General features: G+C 56.9%; 1 protein-coding gene across 4 annotated transcripts in view; it reads left to right on the top strand.

Moving 5' to 3' along the window:
* PIK3R6 (phosphoinositide-3-kinase regulatory subunit 6) overlaps positions 1–14,636 on the top strand; it is a 57,382-nt gene that overhangs the window by 26,028 nt on the left and 16,718 nt on the right. For 3 of the 4 annotated variants that reach the window (XM_027047700.2, XM_053211789.1, XM_053211788.1), the window contains 10 exons: positions 533–601; positions 1,464–1,596; positions 2,941–3,010; positions 4,213–4,396; positions 6,997–7,162; positions 7,453–7,539; positions 8,822–9,245; positions 9,532–9,610; positions 10,319–10,441; positions 13,791–13,901. In XM_027047700.2, coding sequence (XP_026903501.1) covers positions 533–601; positions 1,464–1,596; positions 2,941–3,010; positions 4,213–4,396; positions 6,997–7,162; positions 7,453–7,539; positions 8,822–9,245; positions 9,532–9,610; positions 10,319–10,441; positions 13,791–13,901 — 1,446 coding nt within the window. Of the gene's footprint in view, positions 1–532; positions 602–1,429; positions 1,597–2,940; positions 3,011–4,212; positions 4,397–6,996; positions 7,163–7,452; positions 7,540–8,821; positions 9,246–9,531; positions 9,611–10,318; positions 10,442–13,790; positions 13,902–14,636 lie in introns of all 4 variants that reach the window. The other variant, XM_027047702.2, reaches the window with a different exon arrangement.

Raw genomic sequence — 14,636 nt, 5'->3', positions numbered from 1 at the left:
TGGGGCCTCGGGGCCATCAGAGCCGCGTCCCCCAGACTCCGGTCACTTGTGGGCTGTCAGCATGATGTTTGCCAGCCGTGTCTCCCTCCTGCACGCTTCTGTCAGTGAGATTTTCTTGATCCTGACTCTCATTACTTCACTTGACTTAGCCCGTTCCCCCAGGACCGTAAATGGAAAAGCCCCCACTGGCAGAGAGACAGAATATCGATAAACATAAATGCCTATTTCTTATGACCTTTTCTTTCTTTTTTTTTTTTTTTGACGTGATTTTTTATTAACATTGAATAAAACAATAATATCCACTCTGGCTCTCTCCTGCACTGCAAGGGGAAGAGTGGGGGGGGGGGCCTGGCACTTCCCACCCCCGCCCCCAGGCACAGGGCAAGCCCCGCCTCCGGGGCTCCCCTCCTTCCCTTAGGGTGACGTTTTCAAAATCGTTCTTGGACCGCCGAAAGTGACCCTCCACACCACCCCATGCCCCCTCCCCCGGGCCCCCAGACCAGTAAATGCCCTGCGATCTCCTGTTTTCCAGGTAGAGAGCGAGGACATCCGGCATGCGATCATTCCCTTGCTGCACACGCTAATGTATGTGCTCACTAAGGTGAGCGTGATGCCGAGGGTCAGGGCGGTCGTGGCAACCCACACGTGGCAGGGCCAGACACTGTCCTGTCCCGCAGGAGACACGCAGTCTCTGCCTGGGCGCGCCTAGGGGAACTCTTGGGTGGCCTGCCCCAAACCGTCTTCTCCACACTCGCGGTGCCCTGCCCCTAATACACAAAGCGGGCTACTGGGGAGGAAGTTGGGAAAGCAGTGCGTGCGGGAGGCATGAGAGCCTCGAATGCCGGAATGGGGTCCTCGGGATTGCTCCCATGCGCCCCGGGGGCCATCACTGATCCCTGCTTAGGGAAGGGACAAGCCACGGAGAAAATGTCTCGACAACAGCAATCAGGAGCTGTGTACGATCGCGGGGGGTGGGAGAGGGCAGCGAGGGAGATGAGGGGCAGAGAGAACAGTTCGGGGGCTGCCGGGATCCAGGGGCAGGAGGGGGCTGGGCTCGGGCCAAGGCAGAAGGCGCAGGAGGAAGCGGAGCCCGTGGCCACTGCACTGGGAGCGTCATGCCTGCGGGATATCGCGCCCAGCAGGCTGGAGACGAGACTCCAAGTTTTCAGCCTAGAGCCCCGCAGGAATGTGCTGCCCGGACAAGCAGAGGGGAGGGGAGGGGAGTGGGTTTGCTAGCAGGACAGGGTGAGATGGATCCCCTTTGGGGCGAGTTTGAGTGGGGTGTCTGAGAGGTGTCTTTCAGGTGCCGGGCGAAGAGACTAGGGGTGTACGTTTGGGAGGGAGGTGTGAGCCCAGGTCTGGCTGTCAGACCTGCCTTTCCTCCTCTCCACCCCACCCTCCCACCCACCCAGCACCCTTTGTGACCTAGGGCTCTGGGCACCCAACTCCTCCCTCCCACCCAGGCCACGGGCATCACAGAGGAGCTCTACCGGAGGACCTACACCTTTTGCACAAGGTTGCTAACCCTGCCCGCCCCCTACTGCACGGTCGCCTTGGACTGCGCCATAAGGCTGAAAACCGAGACCGCTGTCCCAGGTGAGAGCTGTCCCAGGTAGGAGCTGTCCCAGGTGAGACCTGTCCCAGGTGAGGCCTGTCCCAGGTGAGAGCTGTCCCAGGTAGGAGCTGTCCCAGGTAGGACCTGTCCCAGGTGAGACCTGTCCCAGGTAGGCGCTGTCCCAGGTGAGACCTGTCCCAGGTAGGAGCTGTCCCAGGTGAGACCTGTCCCAGGTAGGACCTGTCCCAGGTGAGGTCTGTCCCAGGTGAGACCTGTCCCAGGTAGGAGCTGTCCCAGGTGAGACCTGTCCCAGGTAGGAACTGTCCTAGGTGAGACCTGTCCCAGGTAGGAACTGTCCCAGGTGAGACCTGTCCCAGGTAGGAGCTGTTCCAGGTAGGACCTGTCTCAGGTGAGACCTGTCCCAGGTAGGAGCTGTCCCAGGTGAGAGCTGTCCCAGGTGAGACCTGTCCCAGGTAGGAGCTGTCCCAGGTGAGACCTGTCCCAGGTAGGAACTGTCCTAGGTGAGACCTGTCCCAGGTAGGAACTGTCCCAGGTGAGACCTGTCCCAGGTAGGAGCTGTTCCAGGTAGGACCTGTCTCAGGTGAGACCTGTCCCAGGTAGGAGCTGTCCCAGGTGAGAGCTGTCCCAGGTGAGACCTGTCCCAGGTAGGAGCTGTCCCATGTGAGAACTGTCCCAGGTAGGAACTGTCCCAGGTAGGACCTGTCCCAGGTAGGAGCTGTCCCAAGTGAGGTCTGTCCCAGGTAGGACCTGTCCCAGGTGAGGTCTGTCCCAGGTGATACCTGTCCCAGGTAGGAGCTGTCCCAGGTGAGACCTGTCCCAGGTAAGAACTGTCTCAGGTAGGAGCTGTCCCAGGTGAGAGCTGTCCCAGGTAGGAGCTGTCCCAGGTAGGACCTGTCCCAGGTGAGACCTGTCCCAGGTAGGCGCTGTCCCAGGTGAGAACTGTCCCAGGTAGGCGCTGTCCCAGGTGAGACCTGTCCCAGGTAGGAGCTGTCCCAGGTGAGACCTGTCCCAGGTAAGAGCTGTCTCAGGTAGGAGCTGTCCCAGGTGAGAGCTGTCCCAGGTAGGAGCTGTCCCAGGTAGGACCTGTCCCAGGTGAGACCTGTCCCAGGTAGGCGCTGTCCCAGGTGAGACCTGTCCCAGGTAGGCGCTGTCCCAGGTGAGACCTGTCCCAGGTAGGAGCTGTCCCAGGTGAGACCTGTCCCAGGTGAGAGCCGGCTCAGATAAGAGCTGCAGTGCAGCTACATCCACGGTCTTGCTTTTCCTCCGAGGTTCCTGGAGCTCAAAAGTCCCAGCACCTTCTGTGGAGGGTGCGAAATGGGGGTCAGAGACCAGAAGCCGGTTGGCTGATGCGGTCTGCTTTGCAGGGACACTGTACCAAAGGCTGGTCATTGCCGAGCAGAACCTGACGAGTGAGCTGTACCCCTACCAGGAGAGGTGAGTGACCCCTGACAGCATGCTGGCTTCCGCCCCCTCCAGGTATTGGGACGCCATGACTGCTCACTGAGGGGGACAAGGCTGGGTGGAGAGGAACCCCAGCAGAGTTTCCTGTCCATGGCATTTGTCCCGGGCGGAGTGTATTTGCAAGGGTGGGCGGGGCCTGCCTTCTCTGGAGATCACAGGAAGCAGGGTGGTGGGTCTGTCCTCTGGGGCTGGCTCAGAGCCCTCCCGCTCACATGCAGAAGGTGATACGAGCACTGGGCCAGTCTGGAGTTCTGTCGTTCCACCTCCGTCCCGCCCTTGGCCATGATGCAGCATCAGCCGGCCAGCCTGCTGGCCAGAGGTGGCTCCCGGCTGCTTATGGTCCAGGCCACAGTCACACCGTGAAATCTGGGGCTTTCGTCCGTGTGTGCCTGGCCCTTCAGATAAGATTGAGGAAATGTCTGCTGTTGGTGTGGGGAAGAGGGGCCGGTGAAGTTGGGGGTGCCGCTGCTGACCCGGCCCTGGAAGGTGTGGCTTGAGGCTGTGTTCATGGGAGGGGGGGCAGGGAGGTGAGGTGGAAAGACCCAGAGGAGCCGGGAGCCAGGAAGGAGAGCAGGGGCGGGAGGGAGAGCAGGCGCTGGCATGATAGGGTGATGGGAGGAGGCGGGGCTCACTCAGGGTCCAGAGTCCGCTTGGGCAGGAAGGAATTAGGGTCCCTCCTGGAGGGCGATGTCATCAGTGGACCACAGAGCTGAGGGGGTGGGGGACAGGATTTAGCTTGGGACTTGCCTGGACGCGAGACTAGGGGGCACCCAACGGGGGCCAGCTGTTCCTGTCTGCTCTCTGATTTGCCACAGTCCCTACTCCTCCCTATTGCTGTCCCCCCAGAGACTTTTTTTTTAAGTTTATTTACTTTTGAGAGAGGGCAGCGCAGAGAGAGAGGGACAGAGAGAATCCCAAGCCGTCAGCACAGAGCTGGAGGCGGGGCGCCACCCCACCAACCGCGAGATCATGACCTGAGCCGACATCCAGAGTCTGACCCTCAACAGACTGAGCCACCCAGGCGCCCCAACCCCCATAGACTTTGGAATCCGAGGCTCCTGTTTTTGGAGGAACAAAATACTCGGGGACTGCAGGGCTCCACGCTGCCCTTTCAGGCTCTCTCCCCGCCGCAGCCATCCTCTGCAGCAACCCCCCCCCCCCACCTCTGCCCTCAGAGCATTCCTCTTCGTGGACCCCGAGCTGGTGTCCCCGTCCGTGTGCAGCGCGCTGCTGCTGGAGCTCGAGGCGGCGCAGGTGCAGCAGACGCCCGAGGCCTGCATGCGCCACGTGGTCGCCCACGCCCTGCAGGCCGCCCTGGGGGACGCCTGCCACGCAGGCGCTCTGCAGAGGAAGCTGCAGGTAACCGCCCCGCCCCAGCCCTCCTTGGCTGCGCCCGGGGCCCTACACGCACACGCCAGCTCTCCTCCCCGTCTGCTCTCCTCCCCGGTTCAGACCACCCTTGCCCCCTCAGTGCGGAAGGAGTACGCACTCATTAAGGAAAATCCGGGGCGGGAATGCACGCAGGCCGAAAGAGGAAAGAAAAATCGCTCACACCCGCCCACCCAGATGTATTCCCAAACAACGTTTTGGTCTGTTTCCTTAATAATACAGACGACGATAACCCGGACAGGTGCTGTCGACTGAATGTCTGTGGTGTCCCAGGCACGGCGTTAGACACTTTCACGTGTATCACATTTAAAAAAAGGCTCACCACGTGTCAACAACATTGTGAAATGGGTATAATCATTAAAACTGGGGCACAGAGAGGTTGATAACCTGCCCGTGGTCACACAGGTACAAAGTGACTGGGTCAGGATTTGAACCCAGATCTCCCCGACCTCAAACTTATGTTCCACCGCCTCCCGGCCCCACAGCCCCACCACCCTTTTTTAGCAGGAGATACCAAACTCTGCATACAGTTGTCCCGAATTAGGGTGAGAGGCCGGGCCTCGATACTCCCTCACCTATTAATTATTGGACGTGGACGGTCCTCAGGAAGGGACATGACCGTGGAGAGTGGCATTTTTTTTTGCCGGAGGCTGACTATGGAAAGGGACTCAGCTGACAGCTGACGGTTGCTAATGCTCCCAGCAGCGGGGCTAACGAGTGCCTCAGTCTTGAAGGTGTGAATCCGGGGAGCCACCATGGCATTTATCACACTGTTGCACATGGAATCAAAGCCAAAGACATCTCAATGGCCTACAAGACCCTCGAGATCTGTCCTACCTCCTCGCTTCCTCTCTGATTCCATCTGATTCCAGATGATTCCAACTTCTGTACTTTCCCTCTCTTCCTCTCTGCTCCAGCTACATAGGTCTCCCTATTGTCCCTCAAACATGCCAGGCATGCTTACACCCCAGGGCCTTTGCACATGCCGTTTCCGATGCTTGGAACATTCTCTCAGATATCCACATGGCTCGCTCTCTCACTTCCTTTAGGACTTTACTCAAAAGTCACTTGTCGGTGAGACCTCCCTGATCACATTATCTAAAATGTCAGCCCCTGCCCCCAATTTCACATCCTTCTTCTCTGCAATTTATCGTACTATAAATTTTACTTCTCTTGTTTATTATCATGGGGGGGGGGTGGAAAGAGAGACATACACTATAATATAAACTCCCTGGGAACAGGAATTTTTATCCGTTTTGTTCACAGCTGTATCCCAGCATCTAGAACAGGGTCTGGCATGTCGTGGGTGCTCAATAAATATTAGTGTATTTATAAATTAAGCAACGAGATGAAATGGACCCGATGGCCCCTTCTAACTCTGATTCGGTCATCTTCTCGTTGCATTATCTGTTCGCTCCACAAGTGTTTATCAGGGCCCTAGCCACCCAGAATGACCCTCCCTCCCTTAATCAGGAAGTTAGGATCCCGCTCAGCAGATCCCCCCCCCTCCCCAGCACAGACCAGAGAGGAAAACAAGCCCTGGTGTGCCTGCCTGTGGACACATTGGAGCCCTGCACCTGCTGAGCTGTGGGATGGGATTGGCTGGTGCAGGGGCAGGGGGGGGAGGGGTGGTGAGGGAAGACAGACAACATAATGCAGGGCTCTTCTCAGGGTTTCAGATCTGCACCACGGGAGGGAGGAGCTGAAGAGCATGGGATTGCCCAGCGAGAAGCTTTCAAAACCTGTTCCCATCCATTCTCATTAAGGAGAAAGGCTCAGCTTGGTGTTCTACCCCTAACTTCTTTAACAGTCCCTTCCCTTTTTCTTGTTTTTAAGTTTATTTATTTTTGAGAGGGAGAAAGAGACAGAGTGTGAGCAGGGGAGGGGCAGAAAGAGAGGGAGACACAGAAGTGGAAGCAGGCTCCAGGCTCTGAGCTGTCAGCACAGAGCCCGACGCAGGGCTCGAACCCACAAGCCGCGAGATCATGACCTGAGCTGAAGTCGGAGGCTTAAACCGACTGAGCCCCCCGGGCGCCCCTAACTTCCCTTTTTAAAAAGAGAAGGCAAGCTTCCAGCCATAAAGCCTTGGCAGGCTGGCATTTAAAAATAGTGGTTTGTGATGATTATATTCATCTTGGTTATTTTTCTAAGTGGGACATGTGACTCTAGCCTTTTTATATAGATTACCAACATAAATTGTCCTTCTGAAATAGCTGGGAACCAAAGTGAGCTGACTGAAAGAACAAGGGCGAGAAAATAATCATACAGCAACTATTTAGGGAGCACCCACCATGCGCCAGGGCGTGTTCTAGGCGCTGCGGAAGCCGCTGTAAACAGACTGCCTTCCTGAAGTATACATCCAGGCGGGGGCAGAAGACTGACCCAAGGGCGGCCCTCCCTGCCCCTCTGGGGTCCCGCCGTTGCGGGGCAGCCCCGTGTGGGGGACAGAGAGGACGCTCAGGTGTGGGCAGCATCGGGCAACCTCGGAGCCCGGGGGGGTGGGGGGGGTGGGGGGGGTGGGGAGTGGGGGGCTGGGCTGGGACCCAGGCTCTGGCGCCCCTCCCCGACAGGCCAGCCCTCGCCAGGCCCTGGAGCGCTATTTCCACGCCGTGGTGGCAGCCGTGGAGCAGATGGCCAGCGAGCCCAGCCCGAGCCGGGAGGGACACCTGGAGAGGCTGGAGGAGATTTACTGCTCGCTGCTGGGGCCGGAGGCGGCCGCCAGGGGGCGCTGCGGCGGTAAGCGGGCGGGGGCGGCGAGGCCCGGCGAGGGCCCGCAGGGGGGCGCCGGAGAGCAGCGCTGCACCTGCCGCGCGTGGCTGAGGCGGGCGGGCCTGCGCGGCTCCTGGGGGGCCTGGGGACCGAGGGCCGCCCGGGGAACTTGGACGGTCCCGGGCTAAGCAGGCAGAGAGGAAGCCTGGACGGGACCATATGGGGGAGAGAGGGTCTCTGCACGGCCCCCGGGCCCTCCAGGAGCAGCAGGGGAGGGCAGAGGAGAATCCCACAGCCCGCCCCCCCCTTTCTTTCAGGTGACCCCCTGCAGTCCCCGCAGCCAAACATCCCTCTGCCCAGCCCCCACATCACTTTCCACCTGTGGACGGATGAAGACCAACTCTGTAAGTGCCTCACACCTCCTCCCTGCAGAGCTGAAGGGAAATGAGCGTGTGTGTGTGTGTGTGTGTGTGTGTGTGTGCATTCGCCTGTCTGTGTTTGTGTGTGTGCGTGCAACTGTGCTTTCATGGGCCCATAGGTCTGTGTCTGCGTGTATCACGTGTATCTATTTATGTCCTTGCGTGTGTGTGTGCACATCTGTGTGTGTGTGTGTGTGTGTGTGTTCACGTGTGTGCGCCTTGCTCCCTGAGCTGTTCTGCACGTCTGGAAGAACGCATTTTCTCTATGCCAGAAGAGCTCGGTGCCTTAGCCACTGGCCTCACCTAGAAAGGGCCACATGCCCAAGCTGATGCCGACAGACAATGAATGTCCCCAAGAAGGAGGCAGTCACACAGAAGTTACAGTTCCAGGAGCTGGAGGGGTCTTTCCAGAGAGATCTGCTTGCCTCACACTTCTGTCCACACTGGCCTTCCCCTCACACTGTCCCTGGCTCTTCTCAAGAGAGGTGGGGGTGGGGGGTAGGGGGAAGTGCTGGCTGGTGAACTAGGCCCAAGTCCCTCCTTGCATGGGCTGGGTCATCCTAGACTGACTCTGTGTTCTCTCTGGGCCTCAGTTTCCTCATGGGTAATAAAATGAAAGTAGATGAGAAAAGCCTAGGGGCACCTGCGTGGCTCAGCGGTTAAGCGTCAGACTTCAGCTCAGATCATGATCTCACCGTTTGTGAGTTCGAGCCCCGCGTGGGGCTCTGTGCTGACAGCTCAGAGCCTGGAGCCTGCTTTAGATTCTGTGTCTCCCTCTCTCTCTTCCCCTTCCCTGCTCATGCTCTGTCTCTCTCTCTCTGTCAAAAATAAATAAACATTAAAAAAAATAATAAAAATAAAAAAACATTTCTCGAAAGAAAGAAGGTAAGAAAGAAAGAAAAGCCTAGAAGTCTTTCCTGGAGTAGGCAGGGTCTGCTCTCTGTGTCCCAGGGGAAGCCACAGACAATAAGAGGATAGGAGGAAGCTAATAAAGAGGGCTCCAGAGTCAGCGAAGGGGAAGGCACCGAGTGTAGCTGACTACTGCAGGACTTCTCAGAGCCTTGAGTACATGTACTCAACACGAGGTGTCAGGAATATGCGGGCTTCGCCATCTCTGTTCACCGCAGGACCTTTGTTCCGTCGCGGGGCATCTTATGGGGCTTCTGTCCAGCTGAACGGTGTTTGAGAAACACGGGAGCCCAGGCCTTGCAGGGGTGAGGCCCTGCCAGCCTCCTCTGACCTCTCCTCCCCGCTCCTCGCATCCCAGGGAAGGAACTGGTGCTCTTCCTGCGCCCGCGATCCCAGCTGTGCCTCAGCGCTGACTTGGAGGCCTTGGATCTGCAGGGCCTCTGGCCGGACCGGGAGCTGGCCCGGGTGTCCATGCTGTCCACCGACAGCGGCATCGAGCGGGACCTTCCTCCGGGGGCTGACGAGCTGCCCCTACCCGGCAGCCCCGAGATGGAGCGCGCCAGGCTGCAGCGCAAAGGCGGCGTCAAGAAGCGGGTGCGGCTCCCGGACGTCTTGATGCCCGCGTGCTGGGACGGGCCCCCGGGTCTACACCGCAGGACGGGCAGGCCCAGTGGGGACGGGGAGCTACTGCCTGGTGTGTCGCGGCTTCACACCGCCAGGGTGCTGGTGCTGGGGGACGACAGGATGCTGGGGCGCCTGGCCCAGGCCTACCACAGCCTCAGGTAGGGCCCGGAGGGGGGCGGGGCGGGGCGGGGGGCGGGGCTGCGTCAGACCCAGCTCGCCGCCGCCGCCAGGGGGCACTGCACTCACCAGCTCGGCGCTTTACGTTCTGGCGAGCCCAGCAGTCCTCGTCACCACACTGCGCCCATTCTGCAGATGAGAAAACGGGTGCCGAGAGATTGAGTAGGTCGCTCACAGGCAAGAGAGAATACAGAGCAGAACCAGGATGTGGAACCGTTGGAAGCGCAAACCCCTGCCCTGACCCCTGTGTTCCGCCCTCTTTGCTAGGAAACGAGAGACCCAGAAGTGCTGCCTCACCCCCAGGCTCAGTCTGCAGCTGTACTACATCCCCGTGCTGGCACCGGAGGTGGCTGGGCAGGGGAGGGGGGAGGCACGTCGGGGAGGACGTGGGAGGGGCGTCCCCTGCCTCAGGGGCTGGGCAGAGGGCACGCTTTAGCCCCATCCCTGGCCCCAGGGACTAGGATCACCCTTCCTTAGGATGCGGGGCTGGGGGAGCCCTTGTGGGTCTGTGCCCCGGAAGCCACAGATGCAGGACCCGGAGGCCCAGTATCCCCTCGGGGGGGGGGGGGGGGGGGGCGGGCAGCCTGCCCAGTGCTGAATTTTGTTTTGCTTTCCTGGTGGAATTTATCGCAAGCCTCTCCTCAAACAGGGGCTCACACGCACGCACGCACAGCATGCTTCCTGGGATCCCATGAAAAGAAGTTTCGGGCAGTGGGAGCCCTTTGATCTATTGGGGGCCAGACTGCCTTGGCGGCTTTTCGATTATTCGATTGCCCCGCTCTGCTTGCTTAGTGGGGAGCATTGAATTCCAAGCAGTATTTGTCTCTCTACTTCCAAGGCTGAAGATCGTCGTTCAATGTCCCCAGCAAGCGGTCCTCAGTTAAGGGTTTACTAACTTCATCTGAGGTATAAGACCTAATAGGCTTCACGTGGCAGAGAAACCGAGGCCCCAAGAGGTTCCGTGATCGGACCATAATCCCAAGGCCAGTTTGCGGAGGGGACCCTCTGGCCAGAGACCCGGCCTGATGGGTCTGCCCCGTCCCCTTGTCCCCAGAAACAGGCAGCATGCAGACATTCGGAGCTCAGAGAGCTGGCCACATTCCTGGGCCGCGCAGACCCGTGGTATGAGAGCACCGTGAACACACTGTGCCCGGCCATCCACAAGCTGGCAGAGATGGTAGGGGGCAGCGAGGGCGGGAGGGGGGGCATTTCAGATGTTACCCTTGACCCTTGACCTCAAGGGTCAACCCCAGGGCGCCCCACCCCGGGGTGGGATGAGGCCAGAAGGAAGCATGGAAGCTGGTGGTCGAAATTCCCCCAGGCACCTGCTTTGGGTGGAACCCCGGGGAGACCATCGAGCAAAACATTCTTTCCTTAGTGTGTAGGCCAAGGTGCTTCCTGGGACGGCCTCTCCATGAGTGTAATAGCCCGTGTTTCCTGGGCACTTACGGGTGCCAGGCGCTGTTCAAGGGCACTCGCACTCCACGGCCCTACCAAGTAGGCACTCTTGTCGGCAGGTGCGAGTGTAGCCATCTCCCCACTTTACAGACCAAACTACTGAGGCGCGAGATTAGGGAACTTGTCCAAAGTAAAAAGGCGAGAGGTGGACTCCCACCCGGAACCGGACAGCTTGATTCCAGGTAGGCGGCCCGTGAGTTCATCTTCCAGTGAGTTGAAAAGATCTTCATTTATTAAGAGAATCTCTTGTTTTTTTTTTCCCAAGTAAACGCCACCCCACCCCCCAACGTGGGGCTCGAACTCACAACCCTGAGATTAAGGGTCGCTGGCTCTACGCGCTGAGTGAGCCAGGCAGGTGCCCCTACTACTAAGAGAATCTCAACCTTTTAGCCGTCAGGTGTTGCCGACGTCTTTTTCCACTCTGGTATTTGCCTGTGAATTTCATCAGCAGTGTTTTCTGACTTACAGAAATTTGATATATTTTTTCTTTTTTTTCTTTACTTATTTTTTTAATGTTTATTTATTTATGAGAGACAGAGCATGAGCAGGAGAGGGGCAGAGAGAGAGGGAGACACAGAGTCCAAAGCAGGCTCCAGGCTCCGAGCTGTCAGCACAGAGCCCGATGCGGGGCTCGAACTCACAAACCGTGAGCTATGACCTGAGCCGAAACCAAGAGGCGGACGCTCCACCGACTGAGTCCCCCGGGCGCCCCCAGAAGTTTAATATTTTTATGTCACACTCAGAACTTTTATCCTTTGAGAGACCTGCCTTTGGAGTCCTGCTTTGAAGGTTCTCCTCTGCTGATTAAATTACATCCAAGAGTAGATAAATATTCCCTGATAATTTACTGTAACTCTTTTAATGCCTCGGTTTTCACCTTTAAATTAACGTGCCTGCGACTGGTTTCAGTGCTTTGTGTGAAGCATGCGAATGTCTTTTTTCCAAATGTGTAGCCAGTTGTCCAAAAGCTATTTATAGCACAAGCCATCTTGCCCCATCAGTCTGAAATGCCACTTTTCTCGTTTACTAAATTTTTATTCTTTCTTGTTGATCCATCCATTTCCGGACACATTAGTACTTTCATATTTTAATAGCAGGCAGGATAAACCGACTTCATTACTCTTCTTCCGGAAAATGTTTCAGACTATATCTGTTTCCAGATAAATATTAGAATTTTGTCAAGTTTTTTTTTTTTTAATCCACCCCCCCCCCCCCGCCACCTTGGGATTTTGATTGAAATTTGGAAGAGACTTAGCCTCTTTAGCGTGTTAAGTTACTCCCTGTGGGAGCACGGGATTTATCTTTATTTACAAAAGTCTTATATGTCCCTCAGGATAGCTACACTTTTAGCATGTTTTTCTTGCTGAATCTGCTCCTTACGTTTGATGGCTTTTTTTTTTTTTGTAGTTGTGGGTGGTGTCTCTTTCCCCTTATATTTGGGTAGCACTTGCTGTTGTATGAAGGAGTCTATTGAGTTTAGTTACCTTATTTTCTTTAAGTTTTTGTTTAATGTTTATTTATTTTTGAAAGAGAGGGCAAACTGGGGAGGGGCAGAGAGAGAGGGAGGCACAGAATCCGAAGCAGGCTCCAGGCTCCGAGCCATCAGCACAGAGCCCGATGCGGGGCTCGAACCCACAAACCGCGAGAGCATGACCTGAGCTGAAGTTTGACACTTAACTGACTGAGCCCCCCCCCAAACACTCCTAGGTACCTTATATTCTAAGTTGACACTTTACGGAGATCTTTGTGTCATTTTATTGCCTGATTGATTGGGGTTCTTTCTTATACCTTCTAATAAAAATGTAGGGGGGGGGGCCTGTTTCCTGAATTATTGCTTACCCGAAAAGTGTCTTTGTGCATACACAGAAGACTGGTTAGCCGAGTATTGAAATACCTTTTCCTCAAAACTTGGAGGCTATCAGGGGCGCGTGGGTGCTCAGTCGGTTGAGCATCTGACTCTTGATTTTGGCTCAGGTCATGATCTCATGGTTTGTGGGTTCGAGCCCCGCATCGGGCTCTGTGCTTACAGTGCAGAGCCTGCTTGGGATTCTCTCTCTCTCTCTCTCTCTCTCTCTCTCTCACGCTTTCTCTCCGCCCCTGCTTTGCTCCTGCTCATTCTATCTCCCCCAAAATAAAAATACTTGGGGCACCTGGGTGGCTCAGTCGGTTGAGCGTCCGACTTCAGCTCAGATCACGATCTCACAGCCTGTGAGTTCAAGCCCCGCGTCGGGCTCTGTGCTGACAGCTCGGAGCCTGGAGCCTGCTTCGGATTCTGCGTCTCCCTCTCTCTCTTCCCCTCCCCTGCTTATGCTTTGTCTCTCTCTCTCTCTCTCTCTCTCTCAGAAATAAATAAACATGAAAACATTTTTTAATAAATAAGTAAGACTTGGAGGCTGTTAGGGGAGGAACATCTGATGTGGGTCTCACTTCTGCTCTTTGGTTGGTACCTTTTTTCCTGCCCCCAAGCCGGGACACATGTAGAAATCAGGGTCCCCCTGCTTGCTTTGCCCTAATAATTAGCAGTTTGTATGGCCCCCACACTTAGTCCAAACGCAGTTTCCACATGAAGAGACTGGAAACAGTGTGAGAGATACATAGATCGATAGATCGATCGATCGATAGATAATGATATAATACTTGAATACGACAAGAGCTAAAGGAGACCGCAAATCACCTCGCCTCTCGGGCCCAAGGTCACCTGGCCAGTGAACGCCTAATCCAAACCTGGAACTCAGTTCAGCCCCTGTGATCATTGGCTATGTTCTCAAGCATCTGGTCCTTACCCCAAGCGTCCAGCTCCTTCCCTTCCAGCTAGAGGCGCCCCCTGTGTCTTTGTGCAAAGTGGAATGCATCGGAGGCCCTGGGGGGCCGGGACCCTGGACAGGTATATCTGCCTGAGGAGTAGACCTCAGGTGGTCAGCAGGGCCTGGACTGCGTTGAGGGACCACTTGGGTTTAGTGCCTCATGGAGGGGACACGGGAGCCTTGGAGCTTCTCCGTTCCGAAAACAGCACCTCCCACTATAGCCCAGAGGGTGGCGACTGAAGGCCTTCCCTGCCCCCCTCACAGCCTCCCTCCCTGGACACATCCCGAACCGTGGACCCCTTCATCCTGGATGTCATCACCTATTACCTTCGCATGGGCACCCAACCCATCTACTTCCAGATCTACACAGTCAAGGTAAGTATGGCCCTCCCCCCCCCCCGGGACCCCACCGCCAAAACACTCCGGCTCTGGGGAGACACGGGTTAGCAGGGCACACGTCACAGACCCACCCAGACGCTCCTGGTTGCTAACCGTGTCTTTCCAGTCTTTGGACGAATCGGATAATCATTAACTTCACAGGCAGCCGGCCTGAGCAGAAGTACATGGAAAGATGCTTTAGGCCTTGACCCCGCGGAGGGCTGGCGATAGGGCTGCTGCGAAAGTTCTCACCAGCAATCGCTTCGTCTCAGAAATCCTCAACGCTCACTGGCCAGTCTCTGATCACACACTGCCGCCCCTGCGAGGCCCCCTCCCCTTCTCCCCCCACCCCGCCCCTGCGTCCTCGCTTCCCCTCTGTCTCCCCTCCCAGCAAAACCCGAGCCCAGGGCAGCGGTGAAGTGCGCCTCAGCGCTTGCTAAGCTCGGGGCCCCTGAGCACCTGCTAAAAAATAAGCCAAAGCCCTCTGGCCGGACACGGACACACCCGCGGTGTCGAGCCTGCTTTCCCTGCCGCAGTGGCTGTTCCCGCCTTCCCTGCTTTCCTTGAGTCCTCACTCTCAGCAAGTGGCTTGGCCACCCACTCCGCTGGGGGGAAAGTGGAGACCATTAGGTGTCCCCAGAGCTTCTGTCCATGCCTACACATGCATGCACACCTCCCCAGCAGACATGAAGCCCCCCCCCCCTCCACCAGTTCAGGCAAAACCCCATGATG

Source organism: Acinonyx jubatus, chromosome E1 (genome assembly GCF_027475565.1).
Source record: "Acinonyx jubatus isolate Ajub_Pintada_27869175 chromosome E1, VMU_Ajub_asm_v1.0, whole genome shotgun sequence".
NCBI classification, from domain to species: domain Eukaryota; kingdom Metazoa; phylum Chordata; class Mammalia; order Carnivora; family Felidae; genus Acinonyx; species Acinonyx jubatus.
This window is presented reverse-complemented; position numbering and strand designations above follow the sequence as displayed.